A 21,132-nucleotide genomic window follows, 5' to 3' on the forward strand; every position below is an offset into this window, starting at 1 on the left:
AGAGAAGAGAGAGAGGAGAGAGAGAGGAGAGAGAGAGAGAGAGAGCGAGAGAGAGAGAGAGAGAGAGAGAGAGAGAGACATTGACACACAGTAGAGTTCCAACCCTACCTGGGATCCGAACAGAGCGCCGAGGTTGTCTTCCGATCTGGACTTCTGCCAAGTCGGCGTCTTCAAAATGGCCACTGACGAAGAGTCGGTCTGGGAGAGGGACTGGGAGGTACCGGCGGGAATGGGATGATCTGGTTGTTTGTGAGGCGTGGCAGTGGGCGTTGTGGCGCGACTCGTGGCTCGACTCGAGAACCCTCCACTGAACCCTTCACTGTCCAGGTCGGACCACGGCTTCTGGCTCGTTGCCGAGGACCAACCGCCCCCCGAGGCAGAGAAGTCGTCCAGCCCCGACTGGTAGCTGGCGGACGACGCAAAGCTCCCGGAGAGTCCCAGGCCTCGGGCCGCCCTCCTCGCCCCTTTCTCCCTCCTCCTCTTCCGTCTCAGCGCCTCCATCTTCGATTCCCTGTTTGTCCCCAGCCTCTCGTCCCACCAGCCCTGCCACGCTACCGCTCCCTCCCCCTGCCAGGACAGGGTGAGGCGTTCGCTGAGTTCGTCGGACCAGGCCCCGGGTTCAACTGGGTTTGGCACCGGTACCGGTTCCAAGGCTCTGAGGTAGGTGGCGCTGTGCATTAGGAACGAGCCCGTCGTCATACATTCCTTCAAATCCCGCCTAAGGCTCTGCAGACGGTTCTCTTCCATTGGGTCTCTCAGACGGGCCTCTTCCATTGGGTCTCCCCCGCGGTTTCCAGGCAGCTTTAGCAGATGCACGGTTTTATCGACGCAGTGTCCGAGTTGCTCCTTCTCGCAACTCTTTTGCATCAGTCTCTTAAGCCATCTTCTCCACATTCCGAAAGTCCGTCGACTCGGTTTGGCCGGACCCGGTCTGTCCACCGAGCCGCCGTTTACCTCCACGGGCTGACGACTAGTAACACCGGTGTCCTCTGTATCATTTATTATTGTACCGTTTATTTCATTGTCCAACAGATCCACCTGATCAAGATCCGGCTCGTCGTTCACAACAACCTCCAACCCAGAGCCGAAGAGCCGGCGGTCGCTTCCCTCGGACCCCGAATCGTCTGAAGAAGCGGCAGGAATGACGGCAACAGGAACGTTGGACAGTCTCCATTGTGTCTCCTTAGCTTCCTGTGAGTCCAGCTCCCTCTCTGGTGTCTCAGGTATTGACCTCTGGGAGATCTGCGTCGGCCCCACCGTGTCCTCCTCACTATCGGTATATATTTGTTGTCGTGCCGCGGCTATCGTCTGCTGCGTTTTTCTTTGTTTTTTTCGTCTAGGGGGGGGCGTCGTCTCCTGTGCCGTCGTCGGTCTCGACGTGTTCTCGTCTGGCAGCTGAAGTCTCAGCATCTGACAGAAAATGTCTCCTGCCTCGGTCAGTTGTAGAACGCAGACATACTCCCCCCTTCTTCCAGGCTGGATGCATGCCAGACCTAACGACACAAAACAAAAACAGGCCTAAGTATTCTCTATTCCGTAAATCAACACGCATTCCCCATATCGTCACACAAAATCACACGCGCGCGCGCGTATCCCCCTTCACAAAACCACACACATTTCCTATTCCCCACACACACAACGTTAAAACCCTCAACCACCCTCACACCGAAACCCACTAAATCACACGCCCTCCATCCTCCCTGGCCGTTTATCCATACCGGCTGCAGGCTGCATCACTCTGGTCTTTGCTATGTCCAGATCGTAGGGGACCATGACGGGCAAATGTTGTAAACTGTCTCTGGGTTTTAGCAGGGCCTGGGGAGGACCCTGGCTACAGCAAGCCTCGGCTCTGCCACCTAGATGCGGGAGGGAGGGAGAGCGAGAGAGATAGAGACACAATTACATTTCAAGAATTGGCTCAGTCATGCTTCTAGCCCCGCTTTCGTGACTGTGATGCACGCCAACAAGGTTTGGCAGAGTGAATCCACAGTCCCTTGCTCCTCAATAGTTAACCAACCTAGATTTACCATGAAGAACTGGTCCTACCCGAACCGTGCGTTATACAAGTATCACAGAGAAATTTCAAAGGTACTCACAGTTGCACAAGGGTCTTGGACAGAGAAACGTAATGGTTTGAAAGCTCGGCGTTGCTAATAAACATTTTAAATAATTTTTATAAACTGGTCAACACAGCTTTATTTCCGGCATTGGGTGCCTGATGTGCATGCGCTGTGATCACAAGACCTTGCATAACCGAAACAGGTTTGACAAGATTTCTTGCCAAATCTAGGTTGTCTCGAGCATTCAAACACTGTCTGTCGACACATTACTTACACATTACATTGTGTCGTTCTGGCCCAAAAGGACTTTGTGGACTACTGACCTGTTTTGATTGAAAAGCCGTACTGAATAACTATACTAGTTCTTTCTTCAAAGACCAATGGATGTCATACAGTACGTCAAGAACTATGCTGTACATAAAGGCTTTAGGATTAAGGCTAAGACTAAGGCTTAACCCTTGCTAGCCAGTAGCTCCCAAACTGTAGTGCAGCATCAAGTATCACCGAGTGTTAAGACACAGGATGTACGCTACACATTGTTGTTTACATTAATCATTCATATATCCTGATTCCCCACTGGAACGTATTCAGGTCCGGCTTTAACTAGGCAGTAGGCATGGACTGTATTTATATATAGCACTTTTATCCAAAGCGCTTTACAATTTGTTCCTCACATTCATATTCACCCATTCATTCATGCAGGGGTTATGTGTCTTGCTCAAGACCCCCCCCCCCAAAGGCTTGCCTAGTTTTGTTTTATTATCTTTATATCAGTTTAGATTCCCATGCATCCCAGTGAGGTTATGGTTATGGTAAAAGTGAGGGATATGTTTCTAACAGAAATCTTTGCGTGATAGCCGTTATTGCTTATAGCAGGAGGTGACGGCCCACGGAGCAGAGAACTGCACCAGGGTCTCTCTATATCTCCGTGACAGCAGGGGCAGGTTGCCCCGGGACGCCGGCTCTTCAACTTGACGTATCTCAAACTCTGCCTCTCTTTTAGAGTTAGGTTTGGATGGGGATCTCATCAGAAAGGTCTTTATTGCCAAGTAGTTTTCACATACAAGGAATTTGCTTTGGTCGTTTTCGGTGCGACATTAGCGGACAGACATATAATACAATAAAGAGGTGGAGTAAAATAAAATGAAATATGAACTAAGTTAAGCACAATAGAATATAATAGAATTATGAAATAAAATATAGGCCAGGGCTGTACAACTGTAAATAAAGAGGTAGAATACATTTAAATGGGATATAAACTAAATTAAATATAGCACAATAGAATATAGTACAATTACCGGTATAAGTAAAAGATTAAATAGGGGGCACCCAAGTGGCGACCCATGTAACACGCTGCTTCGCGAAGCGGCCGACCTGGGTTCGATTCCCGGACCCGGCGTCCTTTGCCGAATGTCTTCCCCCCGCTCTGTCTCCCGTTCCTCCTCCTCTCTCTCGCTCTCTCTCTCTCTCTCTCTCTCTCTACCGGACTGCCCGGTAGTACAAACAAATAAAAATCTACCAAAAACATAATAAAGAAAAGATTAATACTTACTTGACTCCTATAAGACTGTGCCGAATGGGGCTCAAACAAGATTCCAAATGCACCCAATGTACAAATGGGACGAAGGGACATTTATGCACATGTATTGGGACTGCTCACCAGTTAAGGCATTCTGGAAAGATGTGACCCAACAAATATCAAAACTCGTATCTTGGAATATACCTGTACACCCCTCGGTATTGCTGTTGAATGATGTTTTTGAGTTTGCAGTGAATCCACAGCTAAAGAGATTGGTTTTATCGGGTATCACAGTAGCCAAAAAGCTGATCGCATCACGCTGGTTTCAACCGGAAAAAATGTGCCGTAAAGTTTGGTTTCTTACATATCTCGATGTAATTTACCATGAAATATCTACAGCAAGAATTCTGGGTCTCAATGAATCCAAAATGTCAATGTGGTTAGAAGTGGTGGAGAGAATAAAAGCTAGCTTATAATGGTAGTGTCTGGTTAGGTGCGAGGGATAGTGGAGGTACTTCTCAAGGTGGGGTCCGGGAGGGGGGGGTTCGAGCTGAGCATATGTATGTAGGGTTTTTTTTTTTTTAGATAACAGGTATTATGGGTATATCTTATATAAAACAACTAACCAAAAGGTGATCTCATTGGATGTGCCCTGACAATTAATGCTTGTATATCTTATCGTGTGTTGTCATGTTTGTTTATATGTTTGTTTAAAAAAGAATAAAAAAATAAAATACAAAAAAGAAAAGATTAAATAGGAATAGGCCAGGGCTGTACAACTGGGCAAGATGTGGTCAAGTATATACACTAGTTAGAATGAAATAACAATACAGTGGGATGGGATATTTAGCAGGGCTGTGCAATTGGGCAGTTATGTGCAAACAGGTATGTCCGTACTGAGCCGTACTGTATTGTACCCATTCTGCAATCTGTTAATAAAGTTTTCAATCAATCAATGTTTTGATCGTTTTGGTCACGTAAGCACTCTAGCAGCAGCTCCACAGTGGAGCCTGGAGTGAACCACTAACCTACATACCGTGGCACAGAAACTTGATAGTACCGAGGATTGCTGGCTCCCTCGGCTGTTATGTAACCTTAGCTACATATCAGCCGGTAAAATATTTAACCTTCACCGAGATTAACTTGGGCCTCCCTGGGTGAGGCTGCGTCATATATAGAGTGCTGGCACCCTCGGTAAATATCAACAATTAAGAAAAAGTTATTGTTTATCAGCTTGCTTTTATACTCAAAATATGAGAGAAATGTAACCTTAAAGAGTTCAAAATGTTCAAACACAAACTTTGAACTTAAAAATAAATAATTGTGTTCCTCAAAAACACGCAGGTCATAATTATATGCACCCCAAGAAATTCTTGAACAAAATCTAATAGGTGTATATTGTGATTAAGGTGTATATTGTGATTAAGGTTTTACTTTTTATAGTTCCATCAGTCTTAGAGAACTCATGAGTGTTGTAGAGACCATTGCCCCTCAATACATTTAGAGACTTTAGAGTGGGATTTTAGAGTGTACAGTGGACTCTCCATCAGAATACTCAAAGCACATTATGGGATATGTAGTTGACTCTTGATTTCAGGTCCAGTCCCTGCTGAGGGTTTAAAGAAAGTATAAATCATCAACCTCCTGTCACTAAAAGTGAACGTACAAATGTTCTGTGTTTTTCCCCCATGTCCAATTTTAACTACGGAAATCAAGAAATTGTACAGGGGGGGGGGGGGGGGGGGGGGTTGCATTATTATTATTATTATAATCATTATTATGATATATATATATATTGATTTGAACGTTCAAATGGACTCATTGAAGTCACGTTCGATTCAACACACTGGCGTCCCGAGAGCAGACAGACTTGAAATCTTGACAAATTGGACCAACTACGTGACACACTGTGCCAAGAAATTGTATCCAACAATAGAAGAGAGCCACCAGGACCCTTTGCTGTGAGGTGCAGAGGTGGTCGTCCTCGTTGCAGTCGGGAACGAGAATTCTTATTTTACAGGTTAACTACAACCATGCATCGTTAAAATTACACAGTGGATTTTGAGTGGATTTCAAGAGTCATAGGTTCGAAGACCCGACCTCATAAAACATAATTAAAACGGATAATGAAAGTAGTTTCAAGGTTTTCATGCGACAGCATGATGATGACTGTATTGTTTTCTTTTGGACCATAGCCCACCATGGAAATCTATGGACCCACCAACCTGAGTAGTGTAACAGGGTGATCTCCTGAGAACGCTGGGAACCCAGTAGAACCTTAGTTGAGCCAGCCCCGCCATCTAAGGAACCGGAGGAGGCAGAGCCGGGGAGAACGGAACCAAACATGGGCGGACACTGCATCATGTGATCCCACTTCAGCATGGGCACGGTGGGGAAGCGCTCGTCCAGGAGGTAAGCCGAGTACTGAGGGGAGGGAGGAGAGAGAGAAAGAGAGAGAGAGAGAGAAAGAGAGAGAGAGAGAGCAAGGGAGAGAAAGAGAGAGGGAGCAAGGGAGAGAAAGAGAGAGGGGGGAGCAAGGGAGAGAAAGAGAGGGAGCAAGGGAGAAAGAGAGTGGGTGGGGGAAAGAGAAAGGGAGCCAGGGAGAAAGAGAGTGGGTGGGGGAGAGAGAGAGAAAGAGGGAGCAAGGGAGAGAAAGCGGGAGCAAGGGAGAGAAAGAGAGAGCAAGGGAGAGAAAGAGAGAGCAAGGGAGAAAGAGATAGAGTGGGTGGGGGAGAGAGAGAGCAAGAGAGCAAGGGAGAGAGATTAAAAGAAAATCAAGAGGATGTGGTGAGACAGAGGCGAGTGTTGAATAAGGATCTTTACGACATTGTACACAAAACATGTCCATGCACAGACGAGTGGGACTGGTAGCTAGATAAAAAACACACACAGCATTGATAAGAGGGACAGCAATAAATCAGAGGTTAACTAAGGGGAAGTAGGGATCTATATTCACTGCCAATACCAGAACTAAACTAGTACTGCCGGGTACTACTAAACATTAAGTATCAGTCGATACCAGAACTAAACTAGTACTGCCGGGTACTAAACATTGAGTATCAGTTGATACCAGAACTGAACTAGTACTGCCGGGTACTAAACATAGATCCAAAGTGATCCAAAAACACGTTGATAATGTCTCCTCTTGCATGTACACAATCTTTTCCACTGCTTGACCGTGTATATTGCTGCATTCGTTTATGGTTATGGTTGAGCTACAAAGTCTGAACAACATGGATGTCCACGCAAATTTTTTTTTTTTGCATGAACTCAGACAGTTTACAAAAACATAGTCAATATACTTACAAATGTACTCTTAAAACAGCTAATAACAACATTAGCGTTTATACGAGTGGGAGAGCAGTGGGAAACACGGTGAACCAATCCCTAAGCCTGGCAGTGTTCCTCCACAGACATATTAAACTACAATCTTGAAGAACTGAAGGACTGGAGTATGATGTAGTAATAATTAGGGGTGGGGGAAAAAATCGATACATAGTAGTATCGCGATACTTTGCGTGGTGATACTGTATCGATACAGGGACGCCAAGTATCGATATTTAATTATTCATAAAAAATTTAATTTGCATTGTTCATTTCAATACCTGTAATAGTACAGTAGTCCACACGCACACACGTGCATTCAGTTAAGTTGGAATATGACTGTAATACAAACAGTTCAGTTTGTCAGGTACATGCAACACAGATTACAGTGTTTACATCCGTCTGCTTGAGAAAATACCATGTTCTGCAATAAAAATGATTGAAGTGAGATGAACAGACTGAACTTTATTTTATTAGATAAAACATGTTGACAGTTTTACTTTGCAGTTGAAAAAAGGTAACAAAGTAAATTTGATCCAAAAAATATATATATATATATTCGCAATACTATATTTAGTATCGCGATACTATCGTATCGTGATGCAAGTATCGCGATAGTATCGTATCGTGAGGCCTCTGGCGATTCCCACCCCTAGTAATAATAACTTACTAGTTGAGACTAGTAGATGTTTAAAAAGGACTGGTCAAAATGATAAGCTCCTGAAAACATTTGCAAAGTCCTGAAAGGACCAAACGGACACCATGGCTTCCCCTCCAGCGCCGCAGATAAAGCACCAGATAGACTGTGTTGTTGTTGTTGTTGTTGTTGTTGTTGTTGTTATTGCCTGTCGGGGAACGGGCACATGGATCACTTCCCGACGCGGTTGATATAAAGTTGTGTGATAAATAAGAGAACATTTCCAGCGTGCCGTTATTGAGCTAAATGAGAAACCACAAGATCGTAGACCATGCTGGCAAAATAAAAACATAATTGGAATACAGCTCCCGTCAATAGAGGCCTTTCACTGAATGCTTAGAATGCCCGTTTGTCCTCCATGTTGGTAGAAACAACAGTTGCTACTGTATGTGCAAAGCAAGTTCAAGTTTCAAGTTCAAGTTTGTTTATTATTTGTCATAATAAAATACAGAATAATTGATGAGTGTGCTACATACAGTAAAAAAAAAGTAAGTAAAAAAAAAAAAAAAAAAAAAAAAATTATTAAGAAGTAAGTAAAAAGTAAGTAACGGAATGTTAAGTCAATATACATATATACAATACAGAGTAAAATGAGTTGCTATGTGAGAAATATATCAACGAAGATTGTATAATTAGGTTATTACTGGATCTTGTAAACAAGTTAGAGTGAAACAGACGAGATGGTGGAAGGAGTGGGCGGTGATGGGCGGCTAAGTGGCGCAGTGGGCAAGGCGCTCGCCACTAATGCAGGAGATGCTGGGTTCGAGCCCAGCTCTCGGCGTTGCTACCAGCTTGGCTGGTCGTTCATACTAACACAATTGGCAGTGTTAGGGGTGGGAAGCTGGTGGGTGGGGATCGGACGTTGTGGACAGCGACTCCTACAGGTCGGTTGGTGCGCCTGCGCAGCAGAATCAGGAAGCAACGGGGGCGGCGTGACCCTCCCACGCAGACCCCCGACGCTGAGAGATCGCGCTGTGCAGGTGAAAAGATGCGACGGCTGCCTCCTCGTGTACCGGAGGGGACACGTGATGCAAGGCTTCGTCCACATTGCAGCCGGCCAGTGGGAGGCATAGTCTAGCAACGTTCGAGACAGGGGAGGGTAGAATTGGACGATACGAAATTGGGATGGGAGAAAAATAGAAAATGGGAGAAAAAGTAGATCAAAAAGAAGGAGTGGGCGGTGGTGGACTGTAGCCATGTGGTGATGAGGTGGTGGACTGTAGCTGTGTGGTGACGAGGTGGTGGACTGTAGCTGTGTGGTGACGAGGTGGTGGACTGTAGCTGTGTGGTGACGAGGTGGTGGACTGTAGCTGTGTGGTGACGAGGTGGTGGACTGTAGCTGTGTGGTGACGAGGTGGAGGACTGTACCCGTGTGGTGACGAGGTGGTGGACTGTAGCTGTGTGGTGACGAGGTGGTGGACTGTAGCTGTGTGGTGACGAGGTGGAGGACTGTACCCGTGTGGTGACGAGGTGGTGGACTGTAGCTGTGTGGTGACGAGGTGGAGGACTGTAGCTGTGTGGTGACGAGGTGGTGGACTGTAGCTGTGTGGTGACGAGGTGGTGGACTGTACCTGTGTGGTGACGAGGTGGTGGACTGTAGCTGTGTGGTGACGAGGTGGAGGACTGTAGCTGTGTGGTGAGGAGGTGGTGGACTGTAGCCGTGTGGTGACGAGGTGGTGGACTGTACCTGTGTGGTGACGAGGTGGTGGACTGTAGCTGTGTGGTGACGAGGTGGAGGACTGTAGCCGTGTGGTGACGAGGTGGTGGACTGTAGCCGTGTGGTGACGAGGTGGTGGACTGTAGCCGTGTGGTGACGAGGTGGTGGACTGTAGCTGTGTGGTGACGAGGTGGTGGACTGTAGCCGTGTGGTGACGAGGTGGTGGACTGTAGCTGTGTGGTGACGAGGTGGTGGACTGTAGCCGTGTGGTGACGAGGTGGTGGACTGTAGCCGTGTGGTGACGAGGTGGTGGACTGTAGCTGTGTGGTGACGAGGTGGTGGACTGTAGCCGTGTGGTGACGAGGTGGTGGACTGTAGCCGTGTGGTGACGAGGGATGGGTACCTTTCACATTTGAACCGATACCGGTACCGGTACCTGTGAATCGATACCGGTACCCAACGGTACCTTTTTTCTGTACTTTAGTCTCAAGAAATTTAATTTACCTACCTCAGTCGTAAAAAAAAAATCCAAACTTCAAATAACTACAATTTCGACAGTTTTCGGCTCGTCATTGCTCCGACTGCTTTGTTGTTGAATCAAGTCAAATCCTAGGTAAGCATATATTGTGCGTGTGAACGTTGACATGAAAAGAAAAAAGGTAAAAAAAAAAAAAGAAAAAAAAATTGGTTTCTCACTTGATTCGATACTCTGTAGTACCGACGTGTTTCGGTTCGGTACCTCAAAAGTACCGAATTCGGTACCCATCCCTAGTGGTGACGAGGTGGTGGAAGGAGTGGGGGGTGGGGGACTGTACCTGTGTGGTGACGAGGTGGTGGAAGGAGTGGGGGGTGGGGGACTGTACCTGTGTGGTGACGAGGTGGTGGAAGGAGTGGGCGTCTGCCAGGTATCTGGTGAAGATGACCCTCTCCCCGGTCCGACAGTCTGCGTTCTGACCGATACGAAACAGAGTGTGGCTGCAACCCTCTTTGGTCTTGGGAGAGAAGGAAGGGAGAGAGAGAGAGCGCGAAAGAGCGTTTTAACCCACATCATGAGGAAAATAGACAAAAACTAGACGTTGCAATTTCAATATACGTCAAATGACCACAATGTGGTTGAAAATACTCTGCCCATATCGAAGCCCTAGGAGGTGTGGAGGAACCTACTGACTCTGTACTAGGTTTGATCTTACCCGGAGGTCGGTGAGCTCCACGCCCGTCCTGTCTGCGTATACCATCACCCGGGGGTGGGCCGAGAACTCGCACCATCGCCATGGAGACCGGGCGTTGAAGTACAGGTTTCCGTCCTCCTCGCGGAATTTCTGCAGACTGGCGGAAAACGATGAGCGGTTATAAAAGGAAAGCGATTAGCGGTTATAATGAGGACACCAGCAGAGGACCGCGCTGGAAATGAACCGTTAGTAATTGACACATCTCAAACCCCGCCCTCTTTTCTTCCATCTTTCTATCACGCTTCAACAGTTGCGATTGGAGGATCAAGAAAAGAGGGCGGGGTTTGAGATAGGTCCATTAAACCAAAATATCCAAGCACGCAGTCGTGGTAGTTGAGGAAGTGATTGTCCCGGGACACAGCCATCCGTTATATGTCATTGGTTATTAGGCAACCAAGTGGATACAACTCTAAATACAGATGAATAGTGTTAAGAGCACTGAGGTCATCGAATGAGGTACTTTTAGATGTCCCAAGGTCTAGGCTAAAGACTAAAGGCAACCAAGCTTTTGCGGTGGCTGCCCCCAAGTTGTGGAATAGTCTGCCACTACAAATCCGGTCTGCCCAGATCCTAGAGATGTTTAAGTCGCAGCTGAAAACTAATTTGTTTTCATTGGCTTTTAGAGGCTTGTTAAGCCATACAGCCAGGTAACCTTGACCTTGTAATATTCTGTTTACCTGCGTATTTGCACTACTGAAAATATCCCTTTTAAAGTAAACCCTTAATAATTTTGAATAGCAGTTACACACACACACACACACACACACACCTCTCCTTACCTTTTGCCAACAGTCCAGAAGTAAGCTGCTCCACTTTCACTGGCCACCACCACCTCCCCCAGGATATGTGGGCTGAGAAACAACATTTACCTTTAGCCATTTAGCCGACGCTTCTATCCAAAGCAACTTACAGTCAGCAGGAAGGGTACAACTCTAGGCAGCTAAGTAACAATGTTAGTCAAAAGTGTTAAAACGTGGGTGCTGAATGAATGAATGAATGAAAACTTTATTTAACAGATTGCAGAATGGGTACAATACAGTACGGCTCAATACATACAATTGTTAAGGGGATGCAGACCTGAGAAAGACGTTTGTCTTGTTTCCATCAGGGTCCCCCATTTTCAATTCATATAGACATATATGACATACATGACATACAGATAGTCAGTACTGCTACATCTATACATTTATGACATACCAGATTTGCAAATACAGTACTGTTTGTGATACAGAAGGAGTCAAGAAAAGGGAGTATATACATTTGACGTAGAAACTGTACATTGGAGGAGGTTGGGTGGGGGGGGTTGGGTACATTGGGATATTGACAACCATACTGGGTAATTTACATTGGAGGTGGTTGGGGGGGGGGGGGGGCCGGGGGGCACACTGTATAAACAAGTAACACTGTACATTGAGGGGGGGGGGGGAGGAGACACTGTACAAACAAACACAATTGTACATTGAACTATTGACAAAACCATACTAGGTAAATGACTGTACATTGGAGGGGGTTGGGTTAGGATATTTACAGGGGCCAGTGTTGAATTGCAGTCTCCCGTAGGTGTCCCTTGAGAGAGGTTTTGAAAGTGGGTAGTGATCCACATTCCTTTACAGCTTTGGGTAGGGCGTTCCACATTGATGTGGCATAATTGCGAAACGTGTTTAGTCCCTTATTTGAGCCGAATCTGGGTTTAACATGATTTGTGGAGCTCCCTCTGGTGTTGTGATCGTGGTATTCACTGACCTTTGGGAAGTATTTTGACATGTACATGGGTACCTTGGTCGTGTAGTGTATCTTGTAGACCAGGCCCATTGCAAGTTGTTGTACTCTGTCGTCTACTCTAAGCCATCCTAGGTTGTCAAAGTGGGCAGGGGTGAGGTGGGTTCTAGGAGTAAGGTCAAGCAGTAGTCTGACCAGTTTGTTTTGAGATGTTTGTAATTTTGTTTTTAGCGCCTTTGAGGTGCTTTGGTACCATGAGGTGCAAGCATAGTCGTAGTACCCCTGAATGAGTGCTCCTGCCAGAGTCTTCAGGGTGTTCTTGTTTACCAGAGAGGAGATCCGGTACAAGAATCGAGTTCGTTGGTTGACTTTTTTTATTACATTGGATGCCATTTTGTCACAGGAGAGATTAGCCTCTAGGATGGAACCCAGGTAGGTAATTTCATCTTTCCTTGTGACAATATTGTCACCCACTGTAACTGAGAAGCCGTCGGTCTTGCTGAGTTTGTTATTTGAACCGAAGAGAATGGACTCTGTTTTGCCCATGTGTAATGATAGTTTGTTATCAGCGAGCCATATGCAGATTCTGCCTAGTTCCGAGCTGAGGGTTTTTTCAACCTGTAACTTGTTCTTGTCAGAGACCAGCAGGGCTGAGTCGTCCGCAAACAGGAACAAGTTGCAGTCACAAGCTGACGACATGTCATTTGCATAAATTAGGAACAGTAGCGGTCCTAGTATGCTTCCTTGTGGAACACCACAGCTCACTGTGAGGGGGGGGGATAGGGTACCGTTTACCTCCACCATCTGTTCCCTCCCCTCAAGGTAGGATTGCATCCAGCTCACTGATAGACTATCAAAACCAATTGCTTTTAGCTTGTCAATCAGAATGGAGTGATTGACCGTGTCAAAGGCCTTTTGTAGGTCAAGCATGACCATGCCGCAGTATTTGCCTGCGTCCACCTCTTGTTTGATGTGGTCATTCAAATAGAGAAGGCATGTGTCAGTGGAGTGGGATGTTCTGAAGCCAGATTGGAATTCGTAGATTAGATTTTTTTCTGCTAGGTACTTTTCGACCTGTTCGTAGACTATTTTTTCCATGACTTTCGAGATGGAGGTGAGAATAGAAACAGGGCGGTAGTTGCCTGGGTCTAATTTGCTGCCCTTTTTGTGCAGAGGGGTCACCCTCGCAATTTTGAAGTCCTTGGGGACGTGTCCCTGTTTTATGGAGAGGTTTATTATGTGTGTGATGATTGGTGTGATGGCGGCTGCTGAGTCTCTGAGGAATTTGGAGGGGATGTTGTCATGGCCAGTGGCCTTGTTAGGTTGGAGGGCGCTCAGTTTATTGAGTACCTCATCTGTTGTTACCATTTCCAGCTTGAAGTCGTCCTTGCGGACCCCTAGGTTTTTGTAGTAAGCTACTATGTATTCTACTATGTATTCTACCCCATACAGTCTTGAGTGCATAGTAGTAAAGATATTAGCATAGTAGGTAGTAATATAGGTAAGGAAGAGTATTTAGTAGAAAAGTGCATGATAGTAAAGGACAGTATGAAGGTTAGTTTTCCATTTACTAGGAGTTCCACGACAATCTCTCCAGCCCTTCTGGGCGCTTCCCAAAGACCAATGGAGATGTTCTATCTGGTCAGTTTTGATGAGATTTTGAGATAACCTGCTTAGTGCTTACAAATGTTTTTGTATATATTCAATAAAAAATATCTTGATGTAAGACCAAAGACAATAACAATAATTTTGTGTCTCATTTGTTGTTACTAAAGGATGCTATAGATAACATTGTATGTAGAGTAAAAATAATCATTAGAAAAATCATTTATTAATAATAATTCATCATTTTGAGATCCAAAATTCATGTTGTTTACATGTTGGGTGCATGTATCCCCTCCCTACTTCCCATTTCCCCACGTGGAATGCACCTGATTGGATAAACATGCTGGTGCTCTAGTGCGACATCTAGTGGCTGAATGTTATCTATAGAAAGTTTAAATTGCTGCATTTGATCAGATGCAAAAAATAAATGAATGAATGACTTTTATTTATATAGCACCCTTCACAGCACGAATGCACAGGGTGCGTTACACTACAGCTAGTATATAAAAAACAAAAACCAGAAATAAATGACAACAACAGACAGCAGTTAAAAACAGTGAAACCAAATAAAATTATAGAATAAAATAATTTAAATAAAATCATCAGTCACTAATTAAAAAACAAAACTATAGGAATAGTGAGGACAAGAAAGAGTGCCTATGTATGACCAAAGGCCTGTCTAAACATATGTGTTTTTAGTTGTTTTTTTAAAAGAGTTTTCTGAGGGGGCAGTTCGCAGGTCCAGGGGGAGAGGGTTCCAGAGCCTTGGTGCTGTCACCTCGAAGGCTCGATCACATCAGCCACCCTGCTATCAACATTTCAGCCATTGAAAACCCCATATCAGTCAACCACTGACTCAAAGTACAAGTATGGGAAGCCCCAATGGGAATCAAACCCCTAACCCTGGTAGCGTTTTTTAGTGCCAAGTTCAGAGCACTAATCATTCTACCAATTGAGCTACACAGGACCACATGTTGGACACACACACAAACACACAAACACATGAGCCAACTGTGACACCCACCCACCCATCCATCCCCAGCAGAGCAGACTATATGTGTTGATTGATTGAAAACGTTATTAACAGATTGCAGAATGGGTACAATACATCACAATACACATTTTGCACTGCTTTTATTCTGTCTACACTTTCTGCATTGCTCTTATTCTCTGTTTATACTCATTCTATGTCTGCACTGGTCTTATTATCTATTGGTATACTCATTCTATGTCTGCACTCTCTGCATTGCTTTTATTTAGTCAGAAACCTGCTAATAGTATTTTATAGATTTGAATGCCCATCCATTTCATGTTTATCCATCATAATCAATAAGAAATATATTACAATCTTTTTATATATAGAGACTTTAATGGAGGTTTTAATATAAATGCTCTGCTCATTTTATGCTCATTTTAAGCCTATGTGCATTTTGTGTCTACATCACTGCTGTGAAGCAATTATTGTATGAAAGGTGCTATACAAATAAAGTTTATTATTATTATTACTACCCTACCTGACGTTGATGCAGGTGGCAGGTTCTTTGGTTTGAATGACCTGCATTAGGCGAGGCTGGAGTGTCTCGCTGACCCACCACAGCCCACACATGTGGTCTGACCGCACACCGACACAACCTGAGAGAACCAACAAATCAATTCATCATTTAACATTCATGTTATTTGAAATGGAAGAAAGAAAAAGAAAAATAAATAAAACATCTCCCAATTGATCCTCAACGACACAGGTGATCAGGGTGCAGCCCTACAGTGAAACAAGTAATCACATCTTCCAGGCAAGGATTCCTAAACATGGTGTATGCAAAGAGAAGCAACATGTCCGCCACTAAATGGATTGGGTGATCAGGTAAAGCGTAGGATTGCTTTGTGCTTACATTCATTATGCAGAGACACACTGCTGATCTGTCTGACTGGCCCTGTGAGCTTGAACCTGAACAGACGGCTGCTGACATCAATACAAGGAGGTTTCCCAGCCGGGCATTTTAGCACCACTGTGTGGAAATCTGAGGTACTGCGTTAAGGAGATTTAGCAACTAAACTGTGGAGACATTGAAATATTAAGTGATTGACTGCATCATGCTACCCCCCCCCCCCCCTTCCATGACAACACAGTCTGCTTAATACCGGCAATCTTTAGACAAACAGAACTAGATTGTCAAAACAATAAAATTGTTAAAAAGATTTTAAGTAGGACACACCACTAAGCCACTTAGATGGAATTACAATCAGATTTTGAGGAATAATGAAGCATTTAGACGCATACCAACTATACACGTATGCCTAATCTTTACTTCTATTGAAATGGAAGAGTACAGAGGCTGCGGCGCTCAAAGGCAACAGAGAAGCCAAGCACCTCACGCCAAGCACCTCACATCAAGCACCTCATACCTCCCGCCAAGCACCTCATACTCTCGCCATGCACCTTCCGCCAAGTATCTCACACCAAGCACCTCATACTCTCGCCATGCACCTTCCGCCAAGTATCTCACACCAAGCACCTCACATCAAGCACCTCACTTCCACATCCAGTGTGCCAGCCGTATGAGACGGACACTAAAAGCACAACTGCTCTTACTTAGAAAGCTACTCACTTGCTTAAGAGGAACACTTAAGGGCAGTCGGAAGGATACTAAGGTCGCTGAAGCCTTCGCGTCCTGGGTAGAGCAGGCAGCCCCGTTGGTCCCGAGAACCGGTACCGTTCTGGGCGAAGGGGACGTAGGCCAGGGCGCCCCCCGTGGAGCGCTCAGAGAACTGCAGCCGGTCCCCCTGCTCGGTCAGCTCCTCGTGCAGCAGACTGCCCAGCAGCACGGGGGGTATGTCGTGGATGACGTCGTGGAGGAGACTGCCATAGGATCTCACGCTGCTGTCCATGTGAGTGAATTCACACCTACAGAGGAGGGGGCACAAACACCGTATGATAAAGAAGAAGAACGCCTGCATACTGTAGATCTGGGGAGTCACGTGATGGTTTTAAGACCCGCCTCGTTCCCTGCACGTTTTCTGCCTGCGGTTCAGGGCTTTCCCTGAACAATCGTACAGGGGGCGCGCCGTTGTTCAAATACGTGATTGCTCAGTCCGCCGTTCCGCTGTGTGTGAACGTTAAAACTATCGTGCAACCTCATACACTGTACTTAAAAGAACACGCCAACATTTTGGGAGAGGGAGAGGTGTTTAGTTGGACAATGCCTAGGCTAACCGGTCATGTCCGCTTCCTTTCATTGTGCTAAGCTAGGCTAACATGCAGCCATAATATAGCTTTCTACTGAACGCACAGAGAGGAAACTGGTATCTATCTTCTTATCTCTCTCTGGAGAATACAGTAAGCCAATTATCCAAAATGTTGGCGTGTTCCTTTAAATAAATAACTTACTTGGAATCTTTATGTTTTTAAGTTGTAGGAAATGACAGCAAATGGCTTTCTTTATGGCACAGCCACCCTCCGGAACATACCCTAGTGGCGACTACATTTGTTCAAGGTAGCTGGGTTAATATGGTTCCAATTATTAATTTGGTCTGACATTTGACAGGGTCAGAGTTGAGCTGAATTAAATGAGATTTGCGTTTTAAGAGACAAATAAGTCATGGGTAGAAGACTGGAGACTGGAAGACCTTTTGCCGCCAAATGCATAAGTGTACTACAATGTCCATCGCACACTACGAGCCCAGTCTCCAGCAAACACTGCGCAGCTAAGAGGACGATGTTACGAAACCAAAATAGTCAAAACAATACGGTTGTTAAAGGAACACGCCAACAGTTGAGAAAATTTGCTTAGTCTTCTCCAGAGAGAGACAAGAAGATAGATACCAGTTTCCTCTCTGTGTGTTCAGTAGAAAGCTATCTGGCTGCATGTTAGCCTAGCTTAGCACAATGAATGGAAGCGGACATGGCCGGTTAGCCTAGGCATTGTCCAACTAACACCTCTCCCTCTTCAACCCAGATTCGGCTCAAACAAGGGACTAAACACGTTATGCCACAATAATGTGGAACGCCCTACCCACAGCGGTAAAGGAATGTGAATCCCTACCCTCCTTAAAAACCGCTCTCAAAGAGCACCTACGGGTGGCTGCAATTAGAAACTGGCCCCGGTAAATGTCAAAATCCCCCATCCCACCCAACCCCCTAATGTACAGTTTCTTCCCCTTCGGATTTCTATTCTTTTTATGATGTTCTCTCTTTCTTACACAGTACCGTATATTTGTATGTCTTGTATGTCATAAATGTCTTGATGAAACAGTTGTATGTCATAAATGTCTTGAATGAATTGAAAATGGAGGACGAAAGTCTTTTTCTGGTCTTCATCCTCTTAGCAGTTGTTTGTATTGAGCTGTACTGTATTGTACCCATTCTGCAATCTGTTAATAAAGTTTTCAATCAATCACTCTCGTTTCCACCAGAAAGATGTGGTGCCGGCCCACATGTCCGGGAAGATTTGAACTAGGGGTGGGTGGTATAACGGTTGAACCGGTAGAAATCCACGGTAGAGATTAGCAAAAGGCTACTTTTAAGCTCTTTTTGTAAAAATACTTTTTTCACATTTACAAATGTAACACACAAATCTAACGAACTGTGCGCCGCCATTAAAAGGTAATAAACTAGTTTGTGGAAAAATACATTATTGGACACATCCACTTAACTACAAGCCTCTTACTGACTTTTTATACTGCAGTCTGTCCATGAAGGTGTTGGTCTTCCACATATGAATCGTGTTGTCATAATACGCCTGAAAGATTAAAGCATTCAAATCAAATGGCAAATTCATGAGCTTTTCAAATAAAAACATTTTAAAACAATTGTGTTAATATTGGCAGCCCTGTTCCTTACCTTTCTTTTTTTCTTATCCTCAAAAAAGAAGTGCTCCCCCAGAACACTGCTCATGGAGGAGAAAGCATCCCGGTAGTTGTCGAGATAGAAGTTCTGCATCTGCAAAAGGAAAGAAATAAACAGGATAGGAAATTAATTTTAAAAGAATTATAATAATAAAACACTTTTGCCAAATACAGAAAAGTCATCAGACAGACATGGTCAATGTTTACGGTGTGCATGCATGGTGGTGCAGTGGTTCTATTTCATTATGGCTTTCGCTCAGCATCAGTTGCATAATATCTCGCTTCAGTGGATATGCACTGAATACATTTCAAAATGTACCTTTACATACCAACATCCGTCTGACCACACCCCCATCTGCTGCCTACATACTCATCTCCTTCTCAAATTTCATCCACAAGGAAGTGCCTGTTATATACCCACTTGACGTGGAGAAAATATTTAGTCTGAGGAAAGGAAAACAGAAGAACAAGGAGATACGTTGACATTATATCTTTATTTTCTCTCTCACTATTTTCGAGAAAATACGGCGATATTGTCTTCATCACTGGAGTGTCTGGAAGATGATGATCATTCTAAACCTCCACCGTTTTTTTCGTATTAGGGGCTCGCGTCGCTGATATACTCCCCAAACTGCAGTCCTCCTTTGCTGCGGCTGGATGGGTTTGGCCCTCCGGCCATGCAGCTGGACTGTGGAAGTCTGTTGTGAGGGACTGGTTGGTTTTCGAGCCTGTGTGAGTAATGTTTTGCTTGCGAGCGCCAGTTGTCTGTTAGTGCTATGGGGGCTAGCTGACCATTTTTACGAAAGCCGGGCCCAGATTAGGGTCCTCTGTTCGGCCTCTTAGGCGACGGCGGAGGATCTTGGTCTGAAGCCCATGATGGTCAACTAGTGGGCCCGACCAGAAACTGGTGAACCCAGGATTCTCTGGACAAGCGGATGCTTCCCTGTCCCGTGCAGGCCCCATCTTTCACATAAAAGTGAAAGTACACCCTAACGAGGAAATGTGGGCATGGATGTTCGTTATCGGAAGATCCATGTTCAAGTCGGCTGCAGCCCAGATGGGACTTGTGCCGGCTCCGCCGTATGTCTGGTAAAATCGTTGTAACTGTTGTAAACTGTGTTGACATTTCTTTTTCTCTTCTCTCTTAAAGGATGAGGAGGGTTTCAGATGGCGGCCTGTCTGAAGTGTGGCTTGTTATGTCGTTGTGTACAGTTCAGGTGATAGCTGCTTAGCTTGCGTGCTAGTTGTGGCCTACCTGTTAGCCAGTCAGCTGTTAGCTGCGGCGCTAGCCTGTTGTGTCACTAGGCTAGGAAACGTTAGCTTGTTGCTATCAGTCGAGAGCGGCTGTTAGCTTGATGCTACACTGTTGAACGTTGCTATGACTATAACATGCCTTAAACACTCTTGACTACGACGTCATCTTTGACAGAGGATGTTAGTCGAACCTACACCGGGAGCCCTGCCAGCGAGGACTGCGTCAACATGGAGAAACGTAGCGGCTGGGTGGCGCAGCGACGTTACCCTCGTCGCCAACACAGGAGATGCTGTGTTCAACTTCGGTGTCCCGTTAACCATATTGCAGTTCTCTTGGCCTGCGCTCAGGGTAGGAGTCCCGACCGGACTTTAAACACTTCTTCTTTCCTTCCCTTCTAAATGTTTTGTAATAACGATGTTTTCCAAAACGTGTGTTGCTGCAATACATTGAGGATACGACGCGTGTTGCGTGTGAATTGTCTTGTCACTGGTATAGCTTCTCTCTCCATAGAAATCGGGTTGTTGTTTACATGTGTAAAAATGATCTGGTTAGTTGTGATGAGAACATGTGTGTTCATGTAACGTGAACTCACAACTAAGGGGGTTAATTAACCTATGAAGCTATGCTTAGTGACATGTGATTGAGGAATGAATTCTTTTCTCAGCCTGTAATGACAATGAACAGTGTGTTCACATATTAACAGGGTTACCTGTTCAACTTGGTCGTATCAAGGGTAAGGAAGGAGGGGTGATCCCCCCGGTTTCCCTGGGGCTTCCCCCCCTCCTCTCAGACATGTTGTTTACAATATATTGTGTCACTGTGTTTGTGGGGATACGATGTAACCCTCAGCTTAATTGCTGGGGTTGTGCTTTCCGCTTGAGAAACAATTTTTTCCTAAAGAAAAGATTGTTTGGTCACTTATCATGTGTGCTTAGCAAGGCCTGTGGCCAATACGTAATCGAGGATTCTGTATTCTCTCGTTATGAAAAACGGCGTTCCTTTGTAGCAAGAGTGTACTTTGCCATTTTTTGTTGTGATGAAGGGTTGTGTGTGTCTTGTGATCTACAACTGGGTTAGGTTTGGCCCACAGAAGCACATATGCAAGTCTGGTACCGGGGCTCTTAAAGGGGGCCCTCTCTGTTCTGTGTTTTTTCCTTAGTAAAAATCAGATAGCAGGTTAGGACATGAGCTATGTGAGGCTGTTCGATGCTTTATGTAGCAGGCT

General features: G+C 45.2%; 1 protein-coding gene across 1 annotated transcript in view; it reads right to left on the minus strand.

Moving 5' to 3' along the window:
* The window catches only part of taf1c (TATA-box binding protein associated factor, RNA polymerase I subunit C), a gene marked incomplete at its 5' end in the record, with an annotated part of 44,600 nt that overhangs the window by 11,577 nt on the left and 11,891 nt on the right, over nucleotides 1–21,132 (minus strand). The window contains 10 exons of the mRNA XM_084324893.1: nucleotides 109–1,493; nucleotides 1,719–1,856; nucleotides 5,805–6,003; nucleotides 10,121–10,249; nucleotides 10,448–10,583; nucleotides 11,266–11,337; nucleotides 15,325–15,442; nucleotides 16,522–16,712; nucleotides 18,479–18,546; nucleotides 18,648–18,746. Of these exons, the coding sequence (XP_084181019.1) occupies nucleotides 109–1,493; nucleotides 1,719–1,856; nucleotides 5,805–6,003; nucleotides 10,121–10,249; nucleotides 10,448–10,583; nucleotides 11,266–11,337; nucleotides 15,325–15,442; nucleotides 16,522–16,712; nucleotides 18,479–18,546; nucleotides 18,648–18,746 (2,535 nt within the window). The remainder of the gene's footprint in view (nucleotides 1–108; nucleotides 1,494–1,718; nucleotides 1,857–5,804; nucleotides 6,004–10,120; nucleotides 10,250–10,447; nucleotides 10,584–11,265; nucleotides 11,338–15,324; nucleotides 15,443–16,521; nucleotides 16,713–18,478; nucleotides 18,547–18,647; nucleotides 18,747–21,132) is intronic.

Source organism: Notolepis coatsorum, assembly GCF_963971535.1.
Source record: "Notolepis coatsorum genome assembly, chromosome: 11".
Lineage (NCBI taxonomy): Eukaryota > Metazoa > Chordata > Actinopteri > Aulopiformes > Paralepididae > Notolepis > Notolepis coatsorum.